We start from the raw sequence: 15704 nt of genomic DNA on the forward strand, positions 1-15704 counted from the left end.
TAATATAAATGCTGAAATTGAAAGAATATATATATAATCTCTCTCTCTCTCTCTCTCTCTCTCTCTCTCTGTGTGTGTGTGTGTGTGTGTGTGTGCATGTGTGTGTGTGCATGATACTGTAAGAATGTGGGCGCACACATTTGATTATTATTATTCCTTTAGAAAAAGGTTGTATGTTTTCTGTATGTTAATTCTGTATTTAATAGCATTGAACCTACTCGTTACTTACTCTTTTCACGGACTCAAAGTAAAATAAAGTTGAAAATGTTTAGAATGAACATCGACCGTAAATCAATCTGAGCTGTCGCAATCTACAGTCGTAGTGGCAACAATCGCCATGACAACAGGCAACAACAACAGTACAACACACGTGAAGCAGCAATGGCGGCCGCCAGTGAAGAGCGAGCAGCAGCGGATGTTTTAAAATCTCTGGCTCGCCATTTGAACTGTTTAAACGAGGACAACAAAAGCGCGAGAAGACGAGCTCTAGAAGCGGTGAAGAGAGAGACCGTCGAGCAGCGCTTGTCCAGCGGCGCGCTGCAGGAGCTCTTCGACGGTTTACTGAAGGCGCTGCTGAAATGTCTGTCAGATCCTGCGGAGACGTGCAGAGACACGGCGATCCAGATCCTCACGGGCTTCATCAGAGCTGTCCCCAGACCAGAAGACGCTCTGCCCTACCTGATGCCGGCGCTGGTGCAGAGGCTCGGGGGACAGGAGACCCTGGAACCGGCGGAGGAGCTCAGGCTGGCTCTGATGGAGACGCTGTCTCTGCTGCTGGAGCTGTGCGGCAGACAGCTGGCCCCCTTCCTGGAGGACATGATCAAGATCCTGCGGAGAACCATCACTGATCCCTTCCCTGAAGTCAAGAAAGAGAGCTGTAGATGCGTCATCAGTGCTGCACAGAGTATTCCTGGTAACTTAAGTGTGGCCCTCAAGCTGTTCATATGGTTCAAAAGACAGTCGAGATACAGTGTAGTGTGTGTGTGTGTGTGTGTGTATATATATATATATATAAAGGTCGAGTAATATGTCCGTTTGGATTCATTATACAGTTAAGTGGCAAAGTTTTGGCTTCGGTTGTTGGTTGTCATGGTAACATGGCCAGACTGATGATAAAATTAACATAAAATTAATACTTGTTCAAATGAGAGTAAAAAATTGTTGGTGAGTATTTTTTAATACTAATAATACCTGAGATTGTGATATGGTTTATACAACATGAGCCAAACATCTTCCCAAATTTAGAAATCTGTTTTCTACATAATTAAATAATTTTTTAGATGCTTTGTTTCTTGTGCACGTGTGTGTGTGTGTGTGTGTGTGTGAATATATATATATTATCCATATAGTCAGGGTCTAAAAGCAAAAACTAAGTATCATGAGAAAATTTACGCTCTGTAAGTATTTTGATGGTAAGTGTAAGTAACTGTAACTATACAGTTATTGAACTGTATGTGCATTATTTGAAAAACAGGAAGAACAAATTCATTCATTATTTTTTTATTATTCAATTAAACAATTCAGTAAATAAATATCACTATAACACAGTTGAGCTGTAAAATAATGTAATACTAAGTGTAAATGTAGTGGTTATTATTATTATTATTATGTCATATAAAAACAGTAAAATTGCATTTCTAATATTTATGATCTTTGCTTTTAAACATTAAATCTTAGAGCTTTTTTTTTTTTTTTTTTTGGTGGAAAACTGCAGGGGAACTTTATTTATCTCTGTCTCTGTTTTCCCAGATCAGTTCCACCTGCAGGCTGAGAGTCTCCTGGAGCCCCTGCTGCAGACCATTTCTCACCAGCACTCCCAAGTGAGAGTTTGTGTCACACAGGCCATCGGCGCAGTCATTCAGCACAGCACAGGCAGGAACGTAGAAGACGTTTTGTCCCACTTGGCTCAGAGATTGTTTGACGACTCTCCGCGGGTGAGCTGGCAGCCGCTTAGCTGTAAAATCAATAATTGATTGATGCATTATTTAATAAATGGCTTGTCTTTGGTATCTTTCCAAGAAATTCTTCTGCTAAATATGAAATATGCTTCCTGTTATACAGAGCACGTTGGTGTTGTTTTCCCCAGGTCTTAATGCTGTATTGTTGTGCTAATATGTTCAGGTGAGGAAAACTGTTACTGTAGTCGTGGGTGATTGGCTTCTCCGGCTGCCGGACAGATATTCCTACTTCCACAAGCTCATCCCGCTGCTTCTGAGCAGCCTCAGCGATGAGATCCCTGAAATCAGGTGAAAACAGTCATGGAAACTAGTCCAATTCCATGTAGATGTGTAGACTGTCTTTCAAAAGTTTGGGTTTGGCTGCATTTACTTGACCTTAAATACAGTAAAAACTGTCATGTTGTGAAATATTATTACCATTTCAAATATATATTTTCTAGTTAAATATATATTTAAAATGTAATTTATTTCTGTGATCAAAGCTGAAAGGTTTTTTCAGAATTCTTTGATGAATAGAAAGTTTAAAAGAACAGCATTGATTTAAAATATAAATCTTTTGCAACGTTATAAATGCCTTTACTGTCACTTTTGATCAATTGAATGCTTGCTGAATGAAAAAATTAATTTCTTTAAAAAAAACTTACTGACCCAAAAGTGTATATGTGCTGTCTATTTCCTTTTTCTCTTTAGCCATTTCTTATACAAAATGTATGATCTTGTGATTCCTAATAAATTCATTCAGGTCTCTTGCTGAGGACTTATGGAGAAAAGTAGGATCTCAATGGGAGAAGGAAAATGAGGATGATCTGAAGGATAAGATGGACTTTCGGTTGCCTGCTCCTGCCCTCTACACATCTGGAGGTACGACAAACTAATAACACAATGTCTCTCTTTCCTAAAAATACATTTTATGGATACTAAATACTGTACATATACATTAGATATCTTAAATATGTCTACATGATATTAGAAACATTAGGTGAAACGCTCAAATAACATTTGAGGTCCTGTAGCCCCTGCTCAACTGTCTTGTCCTAGAATAAAAGCCCCACAGGTCTGATCTAGTGGAAGTTTATTTCATCTCCAAGTGAAAGTAGGAAGAAGCTTGTGGGGTGGCGGATGGTAGCTTTTTCTTTTTTCCACTTTTATTGAGAAGAAAATAGAAAGAGGGCAGAAAGATAACCTGGATGTGGACGTATGGTTATCTAGATGTCACGACATTACAAAATATTTCTATTTCATCTTTCTATTCATCAAGAAATATTCATTTACAAAATATATGCTGTAGCATCATAACTGATTTCAGCATTGATAATAATGAGACGTGTTTCCTGAGCAGCGAATCGCCATATCAGAATGATTTCTGAAGGATCGTGTAAAACTGAAGACTGGAGTAATGAAGCGTTAAAATTCAGCTTTGCATCACGGGAATAAATGACATTTTAAAATATATTCAAATGGAAAACAGTTAAAGTCTCATAATATTACTGTATTTTTTTAATCAAATAAACATGAGCATAAAAGACTACTTTCCAAAACATAAACATTTTTACAGATCCGGAACATTTAGGTAGTGTACAAGTATGTTTAAAACAATGCAGTGTACATGGGAACTAGGGAATAAAGCCAATCTTTGTCCTTTCTGTCGTACAGGAGAGCGTCCCGGGCTGGGCTGCAGGGAGCTGGTGGTGAGGAATCTGTCGAAGCTGCTTCCTGCTGTGGCCCGGGACATTGGTGACTGGTTAGTGCAGACGCGAGTGAAGACGGCCCAGCTGCTGCGGGTTCTGCTGCTGCATGCTGAAGATCACTGCACACAACACCTGCAGTCTCTGCTCACAGTGCTGTACCACACCTGCACAGACCCCGAGACTGACGTCAGAGCTCAGGTAACCAGACAGCCAATCAGGAGCCGCATTTCACCAAAGCAGTATGGAGTAGACCAGGACTTTGATGTAATTATAGAAGGCAGCTGTGTATGTTCATGAATAAAGGCATGAAAAATGAAATGATTATGAAAGTGTTAAATATTATTAGGAAAACATTTAGTTTTTTATTTCACTGTAATCTTTTCTACCTACTATAAGAGTACCTTAAGATGTATAAACTTGATCAAAAAAATTATAATAAATAAAAAAATCATTCTCTTTAGAATGTTTAGAATGCAGAATGAAATGATATTTTTCACTTTTTTCTACAAATCATTCTTTATTGTATTTGTATACTATTTTATTCAATCTAATCATCTAAATCTTAGAGTAAAGGATGCATAGTAGTTGATATCACTTGCATTCATGTGGAACATTATATTTTGCTAATGACCATTCTGAGTGAGCTGGGCAAAGGGAAGGAAGTGGGGGAAAGGAACACATTTTTTGGGAAGAAAGGAGTTTTCCTGCATACATCTATATATATATATATATATATATATATATATATATACACACACACACACATATACATACATGTTAATGTTTTTTGTGTGTATTTACTAACAACACACAACAACATCTAATAATCAAAGCAATCTCATCATAATCTCGTCTTTATCCGGCGAGAGAAGCAACATGCATAGATCAGGAAAGAGCTTAGAAAAAGCACGTCTGGAGCTAAATAAAAATATAGGATGTAGTGCCAAACATCTATTACTATCAGCTTTGATTTCCTTGATTTTCAAAGCGATATGTATGAACCTTTCTCTCTCTCGACAGTGTTTGGAGTCAGCAAAGCTCTTGGGAGCGTTCGTCAGTGCAGAGGTTTATCTCAAGTTGCTCCTGCCTCATGTTGAAGACTTCACTTCCTGCTCGTCTGCTTCTCCCTGGGCTCCTCTCACCATTCTGGGGGCCATATTAAGAGGGAGTTCAAGAGAGGCATTACAGCCTCACCTGAGAAAAATTGGAGACACACTTGCACACCCTGAAGTCTGTCAAGGGTCCCAACAGGTGAGAGACGATGAGCTTTCTGCTTTCTCCCTGCTCTCGAGTGTTCGGTGTCCAAAGAGTGTTCACACAGTGATGGCAAAGACCAGTATTCATGTATTTTCAATCAGATTCACCCATTTTGGTTGTTTTAATGGGAATTAATCCCGTTTGAGGTGCAGTTATGCAGACAACCAATAACACTGGCTGCTGATGACCACTATGATTTACAGCACAGTCACTTAGTGACCCCAGTGAAAATTGTGGCCCCAGTTTTATAAAAAGATAAGCTACACTGTTAAAAATAACCATCTGCATGCTTATTGGCTCCTTTAATTTTCCACTTAAGCCTTTCAAAGCTACTTTTCCTGAAGAATGTCTTTTATTGCATACATGTCAGATGTGTTAGGATGCATCTCTGTCAGGCCGAGTGGAAAAATCCCACCCAGACCCGTGAGTCTGGCCCTACTTTCCTCTCAACCCACATTCGTCCCGCTTTGATATCAAAAATAACACTCTATTTTTTGAGTTTGCTATCTCGCCGGTGCCAAGTCTCCACCCCTGAGGGCTTTGCAGGAATTTCCTCTGTGGTGTAATTAGAAGCACTAAAAGTAAAATGACTAATTTTGCCCCGGTGTCCACCACAGTCCTCCATACTTTGGGCCAGCTTTCCGTGTTTCATCTCTTGATCTCATCTCAGGCTTCTTTCCGTTAAATAACATGTCTTCAAAAGCATTGTCTGTGAGATGGTGACACACTATAAAGACACAGACCATCGCAGATGTTGCAGGACCTCTGACTGGGAAGTGGGAGGTGGTTTTTGTCCGTTTTATGGAGGGAAATGGCAAATGATCCTGTTTTTATATCAAAGTAGCTAATAATTGACATGAAGAGAGAGAGAGAGAGAATTTATATTAGATAGAATGTGAATATGTTAGCAAAAATACTGTAATAAAAATGTAATGTTTGTTTATTTAAAAATTTAATGTTTGTTTATTTATATACTCAGTTTTGTTAAATTAAAAAAATAATAATGTTTTTTTTATTAACCCTTTAACTGTCACTGGACGCCTACATTTACTTCACTATATTACAATTAAATCTAATCTAATCTTGACAAACTATATATCGTTGTAAAGGTCTAAGACTCCCACATATATATTTTACCAATGTTTTTTGTAAAAAATTATGTAAGAAAAGAAATCGATTAATTTATAACAAGAGTGCACCCTCAAAAATCGACATTATAACAGGAGTTCTGACCTTTGTTTAAAAAAGACTTCTTCGTTGCCTTTTTCTCTATCACATTTTAGAAATCATCAGAAATTACATATCAACTGAAAACTTAAAATCTGAAAATTCATCCTTTAACACCCATTTTAAAATCAGACATTGCATTACCATGTAAATGGTACATTAATAACATGTTACAAAATGTTTTCATTCATGAATTATAAAAATGTAAGTTTGAATCGTGCACTACAAAATCTATATTCAAAAAAAAAAAAGATATATATATATATATATGTGTGTGTGTGTGTGTGTGTGTATATATTTATAGCTTAAAGTTTAGTAACGTATAGAAATGTATATAAACAAAAATCAATATACAAATCATATTACTACAAAAATTCTACTAAAATAACACTTCTAGGTTTCAGGAAATGGTCTGGGTGAACTGGGGAATTTAGTATTGAGTGAATATTGGAGTATGTCCACAGTAAATAATGCATCTCTCTCTGTTGTTTGGTGTTTTCTCTGACTGGACAGTGAGATCCAGTGTTGAGTGAACTCAGGCAGATGCTCTGATCTCTCCTGTACTCTCACGCTTTGATGTCACGCTGCTCTTTGATGTCCGTGTTGTCAGCACACTTTCAGCTGTCTGTTTTCCAAAACCATCTCAAGAAAAAAGTACCATGTAGGAACAAGACATGGAAATAACATGCTTGCAGTCCTCCTTTGAGTGTTTGCTAGATGTCGTGTGTCTTTAACACAAGGTGTGCGTTTGTGTAATGTGTTATGAATTGGATTTGCGATGCCTTCAGGACATGGAAAACAGAAGCACTAGCTCTCCGTGTTTCGTTTTCGGCGTTGCTATGGGACTGCAAGCAGGATTGTAAATTGCAGCTGTCTAAAGAAAGGCAAACTCATATTTATATATATATATATATATATATATATATATATATATATATATATATATATATATATATATATATATATATATATATATATATATATATATATATATATATATATATATATATATATATATATTATATATATATATATATATATATATATATATATATATATATATATATATATATATATAAATGACATATGGTAGCGGACAGCTGAGGCCTGCTCACCTCTGTCCTGAAAAAGGCAGAGCTGGAGACGGGTTGGGACGAGACATCCGTCTGCTGAGGAGCCGTTGTGGAGACAGGAGCACATTTATGGCCTAGAAGAGGCAGACGAATGTGAAAGGCAGAGAGAGTGCTGGTTTAAACAGTTGTCAGACCTGTCAGTCACTCCTCTGATAGCCCTAGGCATGAACTGGAGAACATGCTTCTGTTTTACCAGAGTTAGTTCGATCTAGAAATCTGCTCATAAAAAATAAGCCCCTTATTACCATTGTTAAATGGAAAAAAAGCTTTTCTTGATCTGTAATTCATTCATTATAATAATTATGGGTTATATAGATTTCAAAACTAAGACCAAGCCGTCAACTTACAGTACGTAATAATGATTTTATTTTATTTTTACCTGTGCATAACCCTAATAATGTCTTTATACATTGTATTTAATCTTATTTTATTTAATTATTTAACGTATTTAACTGCATGAATAAATCATATTCTAATCCTGAACATAAATAAAACGAGAAAGTCGTAATTCTTTGCGGTGCTAAATGTAGTAGTAAATGTGTCCCCCACACACACTTCCTGTCGGCCAGTGAAAACACCTGCAGGTTAATCATCCTGGCCCTGTTAATGACAGACGCGCTGAGCGGAGGAAACAGTGTCAGGATCCACTTGGTCTAGACATGTGATCACTGCATGGAAAGAGACACACAGAGGTCTTAAGGGACGGTAAACATGCAGTGGGACAGGAAAACAACAGAGACTGATGGAAAGAGAAGCTTTAGTGAGTTTCAGACTGCTTTACAAGGTCAGAGAGCTTAGAAGTGTGTAGTAGTGTCCTTTATTGGCATGAAAACCTGGTCATTTGTTGGTGTAATACAAAATAGGTCAAGTAAATGATAAATATAGTCAAGAGTAATACAGTATAAATATATGTGTGTGTGTGTGTGTGTGATTGTGTGTATAACAGAAAATTAGGACAAAAAGGAGTAAATGACAAAGTTAATATTAAACAATAGTAATAAAATGTGGTGAAGTGAAATGTTTCAAATGTTTGTTTTGGTTTTGTCTCTCAGGCGCTGTATCTGGATCAGTTGTTGGTGTGTGTGGACGCTGTGCTGTGTGTGTGTCAGGTGGACTGTGCGGTCATCAGTCTGCAGCTGCTGAAGGTCCTGGTGTCAGTCCAGAGTCTCGCCTCGCAGCAGGAACAGCACAACAAGGTAAAACACACACACACACACGAATGGTGTAAATGAAGCTTTCCCATACACAGATTCTGCTATACACAATAGATTCGACCAATCTGGGTTCATTATAATGAAGTCACTGCAGGGTCTTCAAGTGCATCAATGACCTGAAGATGATTCTCTCTCTCTCTCTCTCAGGCAGAGGAGTGTGTGAGGTGTTTGTGTGAGGCGCAGGGTCTCAGTGGAGCGTGTGAGTTGTACCGGCAGCACATGGCAGATCTGCTTCAGTGGCTGTCTGACTCCCATCACACCTGGACCAGTTACTCCATTCAGAAAACACAGCTGGAGATCATCGCCGTGCAGTCCGGTGAGTGTGTGGAAAGAGAAGCATCACACAAAACAAGAACCAAACTCATTAAAGAAGTGCAAGAACTTATTATGAAATATTATTACAATTAAAATGTTTCTGTTTTCATTTATTTTAACATGTAAATTGTGTCTGTGATCCTCCAGTCTTCAGCGTCACGTGATCCTTCAGAAATCTTTATATTATGTTCACTGCACAAGAAAAATTGCTGATTATATCAATTTTGAAAACATTGTTGCTGCATCTTTTGTGGAAACTGAGATTTAAAAAATTATTAGAGATTCTTTGATGAATAGAATACATTTTCTGTAACATTGTGAATGTCTTTATTGTCTTTATTGTCATTTTATTGTTTTTTTTTTTATAAAATCAATAAATTTTAATAATTAAAAAAATACTATGAGTGGAATAAATATTCCTCGAAATATAATGTAATAATATAAAAAGTTATATTTGCAAATAAAATGCAAAATGCATATAGTAGTGCAGAGTAAATCTATTTAAAATAGTTTAATTTACAACTTTAAATCAGTTCACATCCTCACTCTATTTTTTTCTCCTATTATATGTCTTCCTTCAGGTCCAGTGGTGGGAGAGTTTCTTCCAGCCCTCTTGCCTGTGTTGAGGAGTTGCCTTGAACCCAGTCGAGACCCTGAGATGAGACTTCACATCTTCACCATGCTGTCTAAACTACTGCTGGACGCCTGCAACACACTGGACTCACAGGGGTCAGTTCATCCGATACAGATCCTGAACCTCATGGAGTTATTGTGTAGTTTGTATCATTGCACAATATGTTTATGCTCCTGATGAAATATTCATGTACCAAGCTTGCTTTCAGCGTTAGAGAGACCAGGAAAGGGTTAACTACTACACAGCTGAGCTTTTGAACACTTGATATTTTACAGTATCCCACCACTGCTTAAATACATGGATAAACATGCAGCATTGCAATGATTCATGCATTTCAAAGATGGAGATCTTTTGTCATGCCTGATATGGATCTAAATATTTTCCTTCATAATTATCCCAATATAGTAACATGTCAGGATAGTCCCGTTCAGATATGTAGCCCTCTTTTCATGTGGTGTATGATACTGTTCACCTCAAATTCCTCCGTTTCATGTGGGCCTTTGATTTGCAAAGTGGAATAAGAGGAGAGTGAAAGGAAAGCCACCACAGGCATTTTATAATAAAATGTTATGAGTCATTTCTACCTCTTATCGTCGCTGGAAGACATCGAAGACATCACTGGAAATTCCCAAGGGGAATTTCTTCGAGCAAATATGCTGCAGAAAAATTGCCCTACTGATTTAAGGTTATTTCAAAGCAGGTCAGGTCACACGACATTCGTCCGTCATATTTGCTGTCGTTTCTCTCTTTAGGGGGTTTGCTGAATACATGGAGATGGTCCTGCAGGATTTGTTGCTTCCTAATCTGGTGTGGCGTTCGGGTCGATCTGCCGCGGCTGTCAGGACCGCTGCTCTCAGCTGCCTCTTAGCTGTCCTGCACGGGGCAGCTTTCCCAGCAGAGCGAGTAATATTAAATTAAAATAAAAATTAAATTTATGCATTTAGCAGACGCTTTTATCCAAGTGCATTCAGGCTAACATTTTTTACCTAACATGTGTTCCCTGGGAATCGAACCCAAACCTTGCACTGCTAACGCAATGCTCTACCACTTGAGCCACAGGAACACATATAGCATACAGCAAGAAACAGCATCTTGTTTTTAAGTTCTGTAATTTGACTAAGAAGTGGATGATGATTTAGTGTATATATTTGATGCTGTTTCAGGTTCTGTCTGTGGAGGAGACTCTCGCTACACAGCTGATCTCTGCGCTGGAGGAAGACTCTAAACTGGCTCGTCTTCTGGCCTGCAGATCTCTTCACTCACTGCTGAGACTCACAGCACAACAGCTCAGCGCCGACTCACTCAACAAGATCTATCCAGGTAGACTCAACTCAGCAATGAAAGACTGATTCAGAGCAGCATGTTTTATGTGACAGACGAAAATGAGGTTTGGATATTGGAAGTGCAGTGTGGATCGTTCAGTTCTCATCGGACAGTCCAATAAACAAAAACAGGGTTTGAGAACATTAGATGTCAAAAGGTCACATGCTGAATAAATTGTACTTCTATTTTCATTGCATCGAATTAAGCAGGACATCTGCTCTAAGGTCTGTTTTTTATTCAGTTGTGTGAATGGAGAAATAACACTATTATTTCTCATTTAAAGATGTTATTTAAAAATGATAGACTGAAATGCATCTAACAATGTTAAATAGTGTAAAAATGGTCACTGTTTTCCACAGTAACATCATATGAATGTGTGTTAACAGCTCAATGAACAAATTCTCAAGATATTCATTTCATTCTAATTTATTTTATTTAGTCTTCTTAAATTGTTATAGGACAACCCTTGTTAAATAAAGCAGCATATATATGTATATGTAGAGTTTCTATCCTGGTTAAAACAGGTCTATGTGTCTTGCACAAATTATCCAGACATTTATTAATATGCGACAGTGCACAGAGCCTATTAAAAATCATATATATATATATATATATATATATATATATATATATATATATATATATATATATGTATATGTATATATATATGTATATGTATATGTATATATATATATATATATATATATATATATATATATATATATATATATATATATATATATATAAAAGCATGTCTGTGTGTATAATAATCTGTGTGTATATAATAGTGTTCCTGTAGCTCATTTTGTAGATCATTGTTTTATCAAGCTCAAGGGTCCGATTCCCCGGGAACACATGATAGGTAAAAATTGATAGCCTGAATGCACTGTAAGTCGCTTTGGATAAACGCGTCTGCTAAATGCATAAATTGTAATTTTAATTTATTTTAATAATTGTTGTTATTGCACACTTTCATGATTCAGTGTGTGTGAGGCTGGGGATGTTTTCATGAGTGTGTCTGTGTGTGTTCAGAGCTGTTGAAGCGTGTGGATGACAGCAGTGAAGACGTCCGTGTCGAAGCGCTGAAGTCTCTGAGCACGTGGTTTTCATCTGTGGGGAAGAACTATGACACGCAGTCGTGCCGCCCACACCTGGAGTTCCTGTTCCAGCAGCTGCTGCTCTACATGGACGACCCCGACACCAAAATCCAGGATTCAGTCCTCGGTAAGGACTTTTTTTGATTGCGATATTTCATTTCTGCTGTAATCTTCTGATGTTTTGACTTGAATTGTGACTGATGACAGTTATATTCATGTCGACACTAAGATAAATCTCTTCCTGCTGCATAAGGAAGTGATTCAGGTCTGTGTTAATGGTCTATGATCCACTTCTCTGATCCTCCCTGTTCTTCACTTCAAAGAGCCTCATTAATCCTGCATTTTAATACTCTATCCATCACACGCTCCTCTGCTACTGGCCTGCCTCCAGCAGGGTCATGGGCTGTCAACACCTTCCCATAATCCTGTGTCAATGTGTCCTAGTGCACTCGCACACCCAGTACTGTTCAGAAACCCTTCATACCTCCTTACTAAGCTTTGAACCCCCAAAATGAGGTTGAAAAGGTATGTATAGTAAATAGGCCATAATGTACAGTCATCCGGTCGATATCACAAATTACGCACTGACCGGGTAACCAGGATCCTGATGTGAAGTCAGTGCATTTGTGTTAGGGCTGTTGATTTAACGTGTGAATTTCATGTGATTTATTATGTTTGTTTATATCATATGTTATGGTTGAGTGATATCACACGAGCAAGAGCTTTTTTCGTGTATATCTGCACAGTTGCAAATACAGGTTGAGAAAACAATCATTTATTATTGTTACATTTTAGAATATTGTCAATAAATTATTTGTGTTTGGTCAATTTCACAAATGAAAATAGTTACAATCAATGCTACAAATCAAGTGAGACATTGATTCTGTGAGACAGTAGCTGCACCCTGAATGATGAACTACGTACTCAAACATGTAGTTTATGAATTATATAAAGTTATTTTGTCCTTCATAATCTGAGTCTGATAGCCCCTCCCTCTCCAGCACATATTTAAAGTTGCGACAGTTGAGTGCATGAAGTGTCTAACATTCCAAAATAAAAAAAAATTTCGGTTAAGTGCCAGGTATTTATAGGGTACTTTTTCTTTTGGAATTTTCAGTGTGAATGAACTTATTTATGCTACAACATGGCATAGAATAGTGCTTAAGTACACGAATTGGGACACACAATGGAAGCCGTTTCCGCCACTTAATATAAAATAAACAAACTTATAAAATCAGAATTTTTAAATATAAACTCGCAGACTTTTTTTTCTCAGAATTTGCGAGTTTATATCTCACAATTCGTCTTTATAACTCGCATTTCTGAGAAAAAAAAAGAAAGTCAGAATTGCAAGATGTAAAGTCGCAATTGCGAGAAAAGAAACTCAGAATTACGACTTTATATCTCGCAACTCTGACTTTATAACTTTCTAAAGCTACTTTTTTAAAATGTCTATTCAAGGATTGTCTCTTTTAATACTATAATGATTTTAAAGGATGTTTTGGGGGAGGTCATTTCTCATCCCAAATTGCAATTAATTTGTGATTAATTCAATACATTTTTATCGGCACATAATGTAATTAATCACAATACAGTTTTAATCACTTGACAGCCCTATTTTGTATTATACCAAAGGGTTTTATTTTCAGCAATATTCGGCATCATAAAAAAAGAAAATAGATGCTGCATCTAAAATCACACTTCTGTACTATGTAGTATGCACAAAACAGTATGTGAGGCGAGTAGTTTGACTTAGATAATAGTATTCGTAAAACAGTAGGTGAATAGTACCCGGATGACCTCTACTTGAAGTGAGATTCTGAAGTGCGTGTTCAGTGGACACACGGGTGACAGTAACAACATAGCAGATGTAGTACGTCTGAATTTCATTCATACTACCCATATTCATAATATATAGAAAATACTTTTTAAGAGTTATCAAGTAAGCTTGAATTCAAATGTAGCACCTGCTCAGACAGTATACAATTTTAGATGCACTGATCTTGTTTTCCTCCTTTTAATCTCATCTTGTATTTTATTTATTTTATTTTTTTCAAACATGTCTTGTATTTCAAAGACACCTCAGATCTGATTAATGTCCATTATAACACCCCACTTGCCATATCCCATAATCCCTCATTCCAAGCACTGTGCTTGAGTTACTGAGGAAATTCACTCGTATCTTAACACAAAGAAAACCTTGTTTTCTGGAGTGCTTATAAAAGTATAAAGCACAGGATAAAAGTAAATCCCTGACCAAACAAATCAGGATAAAACCAAATACCCACAACAAACACACGACTGCTGAAAGAACTCACATGAGCTTTATAAGCTTTTCTTTGTTTCTAATCGGTGAGCTGACTTTGAAAGGTTTTCTTTTCTTTTTTTTATTATTTGTAACTTTAAAACTATGGATGCTTTTGCATTTGAGTAATAATCACATTCAAAAGAATCATATTTATCAGAGTTGGTGGAAGGGGAGAATATCAATAGACCAATTAATTGTGGTCAGAAAATGTAATTATCAATTGTCACTTTGATCCAGAGAGAGAGAGAGAGAGAGAGAGAGATCAAAGTGACCGCTCATAATGAAATTATGACCACAGTGTGTGTGCTAGTGATCATGCAATTATTATTTTTTTAAATACAACGATCAAAGTTATTCTTTTGAACTTTCATCAAAGAATCTTGAAAAAAAAGTTACAAAAGTATTTGACTATTTCCACAAAAATATCTGGCATCACAACTCTTTTCACAGTTGATAATAATCAGAAATGTTTCTTGAGCAGCAAATCCGCATATTAGACTGATTTCTGAAGGATCATGTGACTCCTGTGGAAATGTGACCGCAGTTATGATGCTGAAAATACAGCTTTGATCACAGGACTAAATTACATTTGAAAATAAATTCAAATAAAAAAATATATATACTTATATACTTATATAACTTATATAACTTATATAACTATACTTTAGTCTTTTGATGTAATAAGCAAATGTGAACGTGTCCTTGTCTTTTTGTCTGTCACAGAGGTCCTGAAAGAGGCCAGTGAGGTTGACGGAGGTCTCTTACAGCAGCAGACGGAGGCTGTGACAGAGAAACAGCGCAGCCCTGAGTACTGCTATAAACTCCTTCAGCACATTCACTCTTCCTCTCAGAAATACACATGACAGAGACCATACGGTTTCTTTACTGTGCTTTATACAGATGTGAACAGAACAAGATCACAAAATGTGTGAATGGATAATCTCACTGAACTAAAGTTTTTGTTGTTGTTGTTTGTTGTTCCCTTGTCATCAGTAAAGTTTTATTATATTATAATTGTAAAATACATATATTAAATAATATTGTGTGTTTTGTGTTGAATGACTTCACATATGACCATATTGTTCATGAAGACATTCACTGAGATGGTTTTACGGATTTGAAAATGAATTTTCCTTCAAGTAATTGTTTGAAATGTGCCTTTCTATTTGAAACTGGTATCTTTATACACTGAATTCACATTTTTTATTTAAATAAACTTGTTTATTACCCATTTAATTGTTTCATTTAAACATTTCTTACCACAAATGCATAAAGTGCTTCTTAAGTATACAAGGCAAGAGCAAATAGATTCATAGACAACTGATATGATTGTAGTTATAAATAATAAAGTATTCTGAAAAACACACACATACATACACATTCAAGTGTTAGTTGATCAAATACAATCTATTAACTTCTGGAGAAATGCCTGTACCCTTCACAGACATGTATTATTCTATTATTTCACATTCTGTCAACATTACTGACATTTTCATATTAATTTTTTAGCATTAAAACAACATTAACTTTTCTCTTTATCAGTGCAAACT

At 36.5% G+C, this 15704-nt stretch overlaps 2 protein-coding genes across 3 annotated transcripts in view; one reads left to right on the forward strand and one right to left on the reverse strand.

Moving 5' to 3' along the window:
* Window positions 1-336: 336 nt before the first annotated feature.
* dnaaf5 (dynein axonemal assembly factor 5) lies at window positions 337-15385 on the forward strand. Its single transcript, XM_052553349.1, has 13 exons — window positions 337-913; window positions 1750-1934; window positions 2122-2246; window positions 2701-2819; window positions 3612-3844; window positions 4667-4897; window positions 8316-8459; window positions 8625-8793; window positions 9374-9521; window positions 10179-10329; window positions 10590-10746; window positions 11782-11973; window positions 14878-15385. The coding sequence occupies exons 1-13, from the start codon at window positions 382-384 to the stop codon at window positions 15015-15017; spliced, it is 2526 nt and encodes an 841-aa protein (XP_052409309.1). The 5' UTR covers window positions 337-381; the 3' UTR covers window positions 15018-15385.
* Window positions 15386-15397: 12 nt separating this feature from the next.
* LOC127954012 (centriolar coiled-coil protein of 110 kDa) overlaps window positions 15398-15704 on the reverse strand; it is a 9222-nt gene continuing 8915 nt past the window's right edge. The window contains exon 13 of one of the 2 annotated variants that reach the window (XM_052553350.1): window positions 15398-15704. This exon is cut by the window's right edge and continues 338 nt beyond it. The gene's annotated coding sequence lies outside the window, so the exon portion shown is untranslated. The other variant, XM_052553351.1, reaches the window with a different exon arrangement.

This window comes from Carassius gibelio, chromosome A3 (genome assembly GCF_023724105.1).
Source record: "Carassius gibelio isolate Cgi1373 ecotype wild population from Czech Republic chromosome A3, carGib1.2-hapl.c, whole genome shotgun sequence".
NCBI lineage: Eukaryota > Metazoa > Chordata > Actinopteri > Cypriniformes > Cyprinidae > Carassius > Carassius gibelio.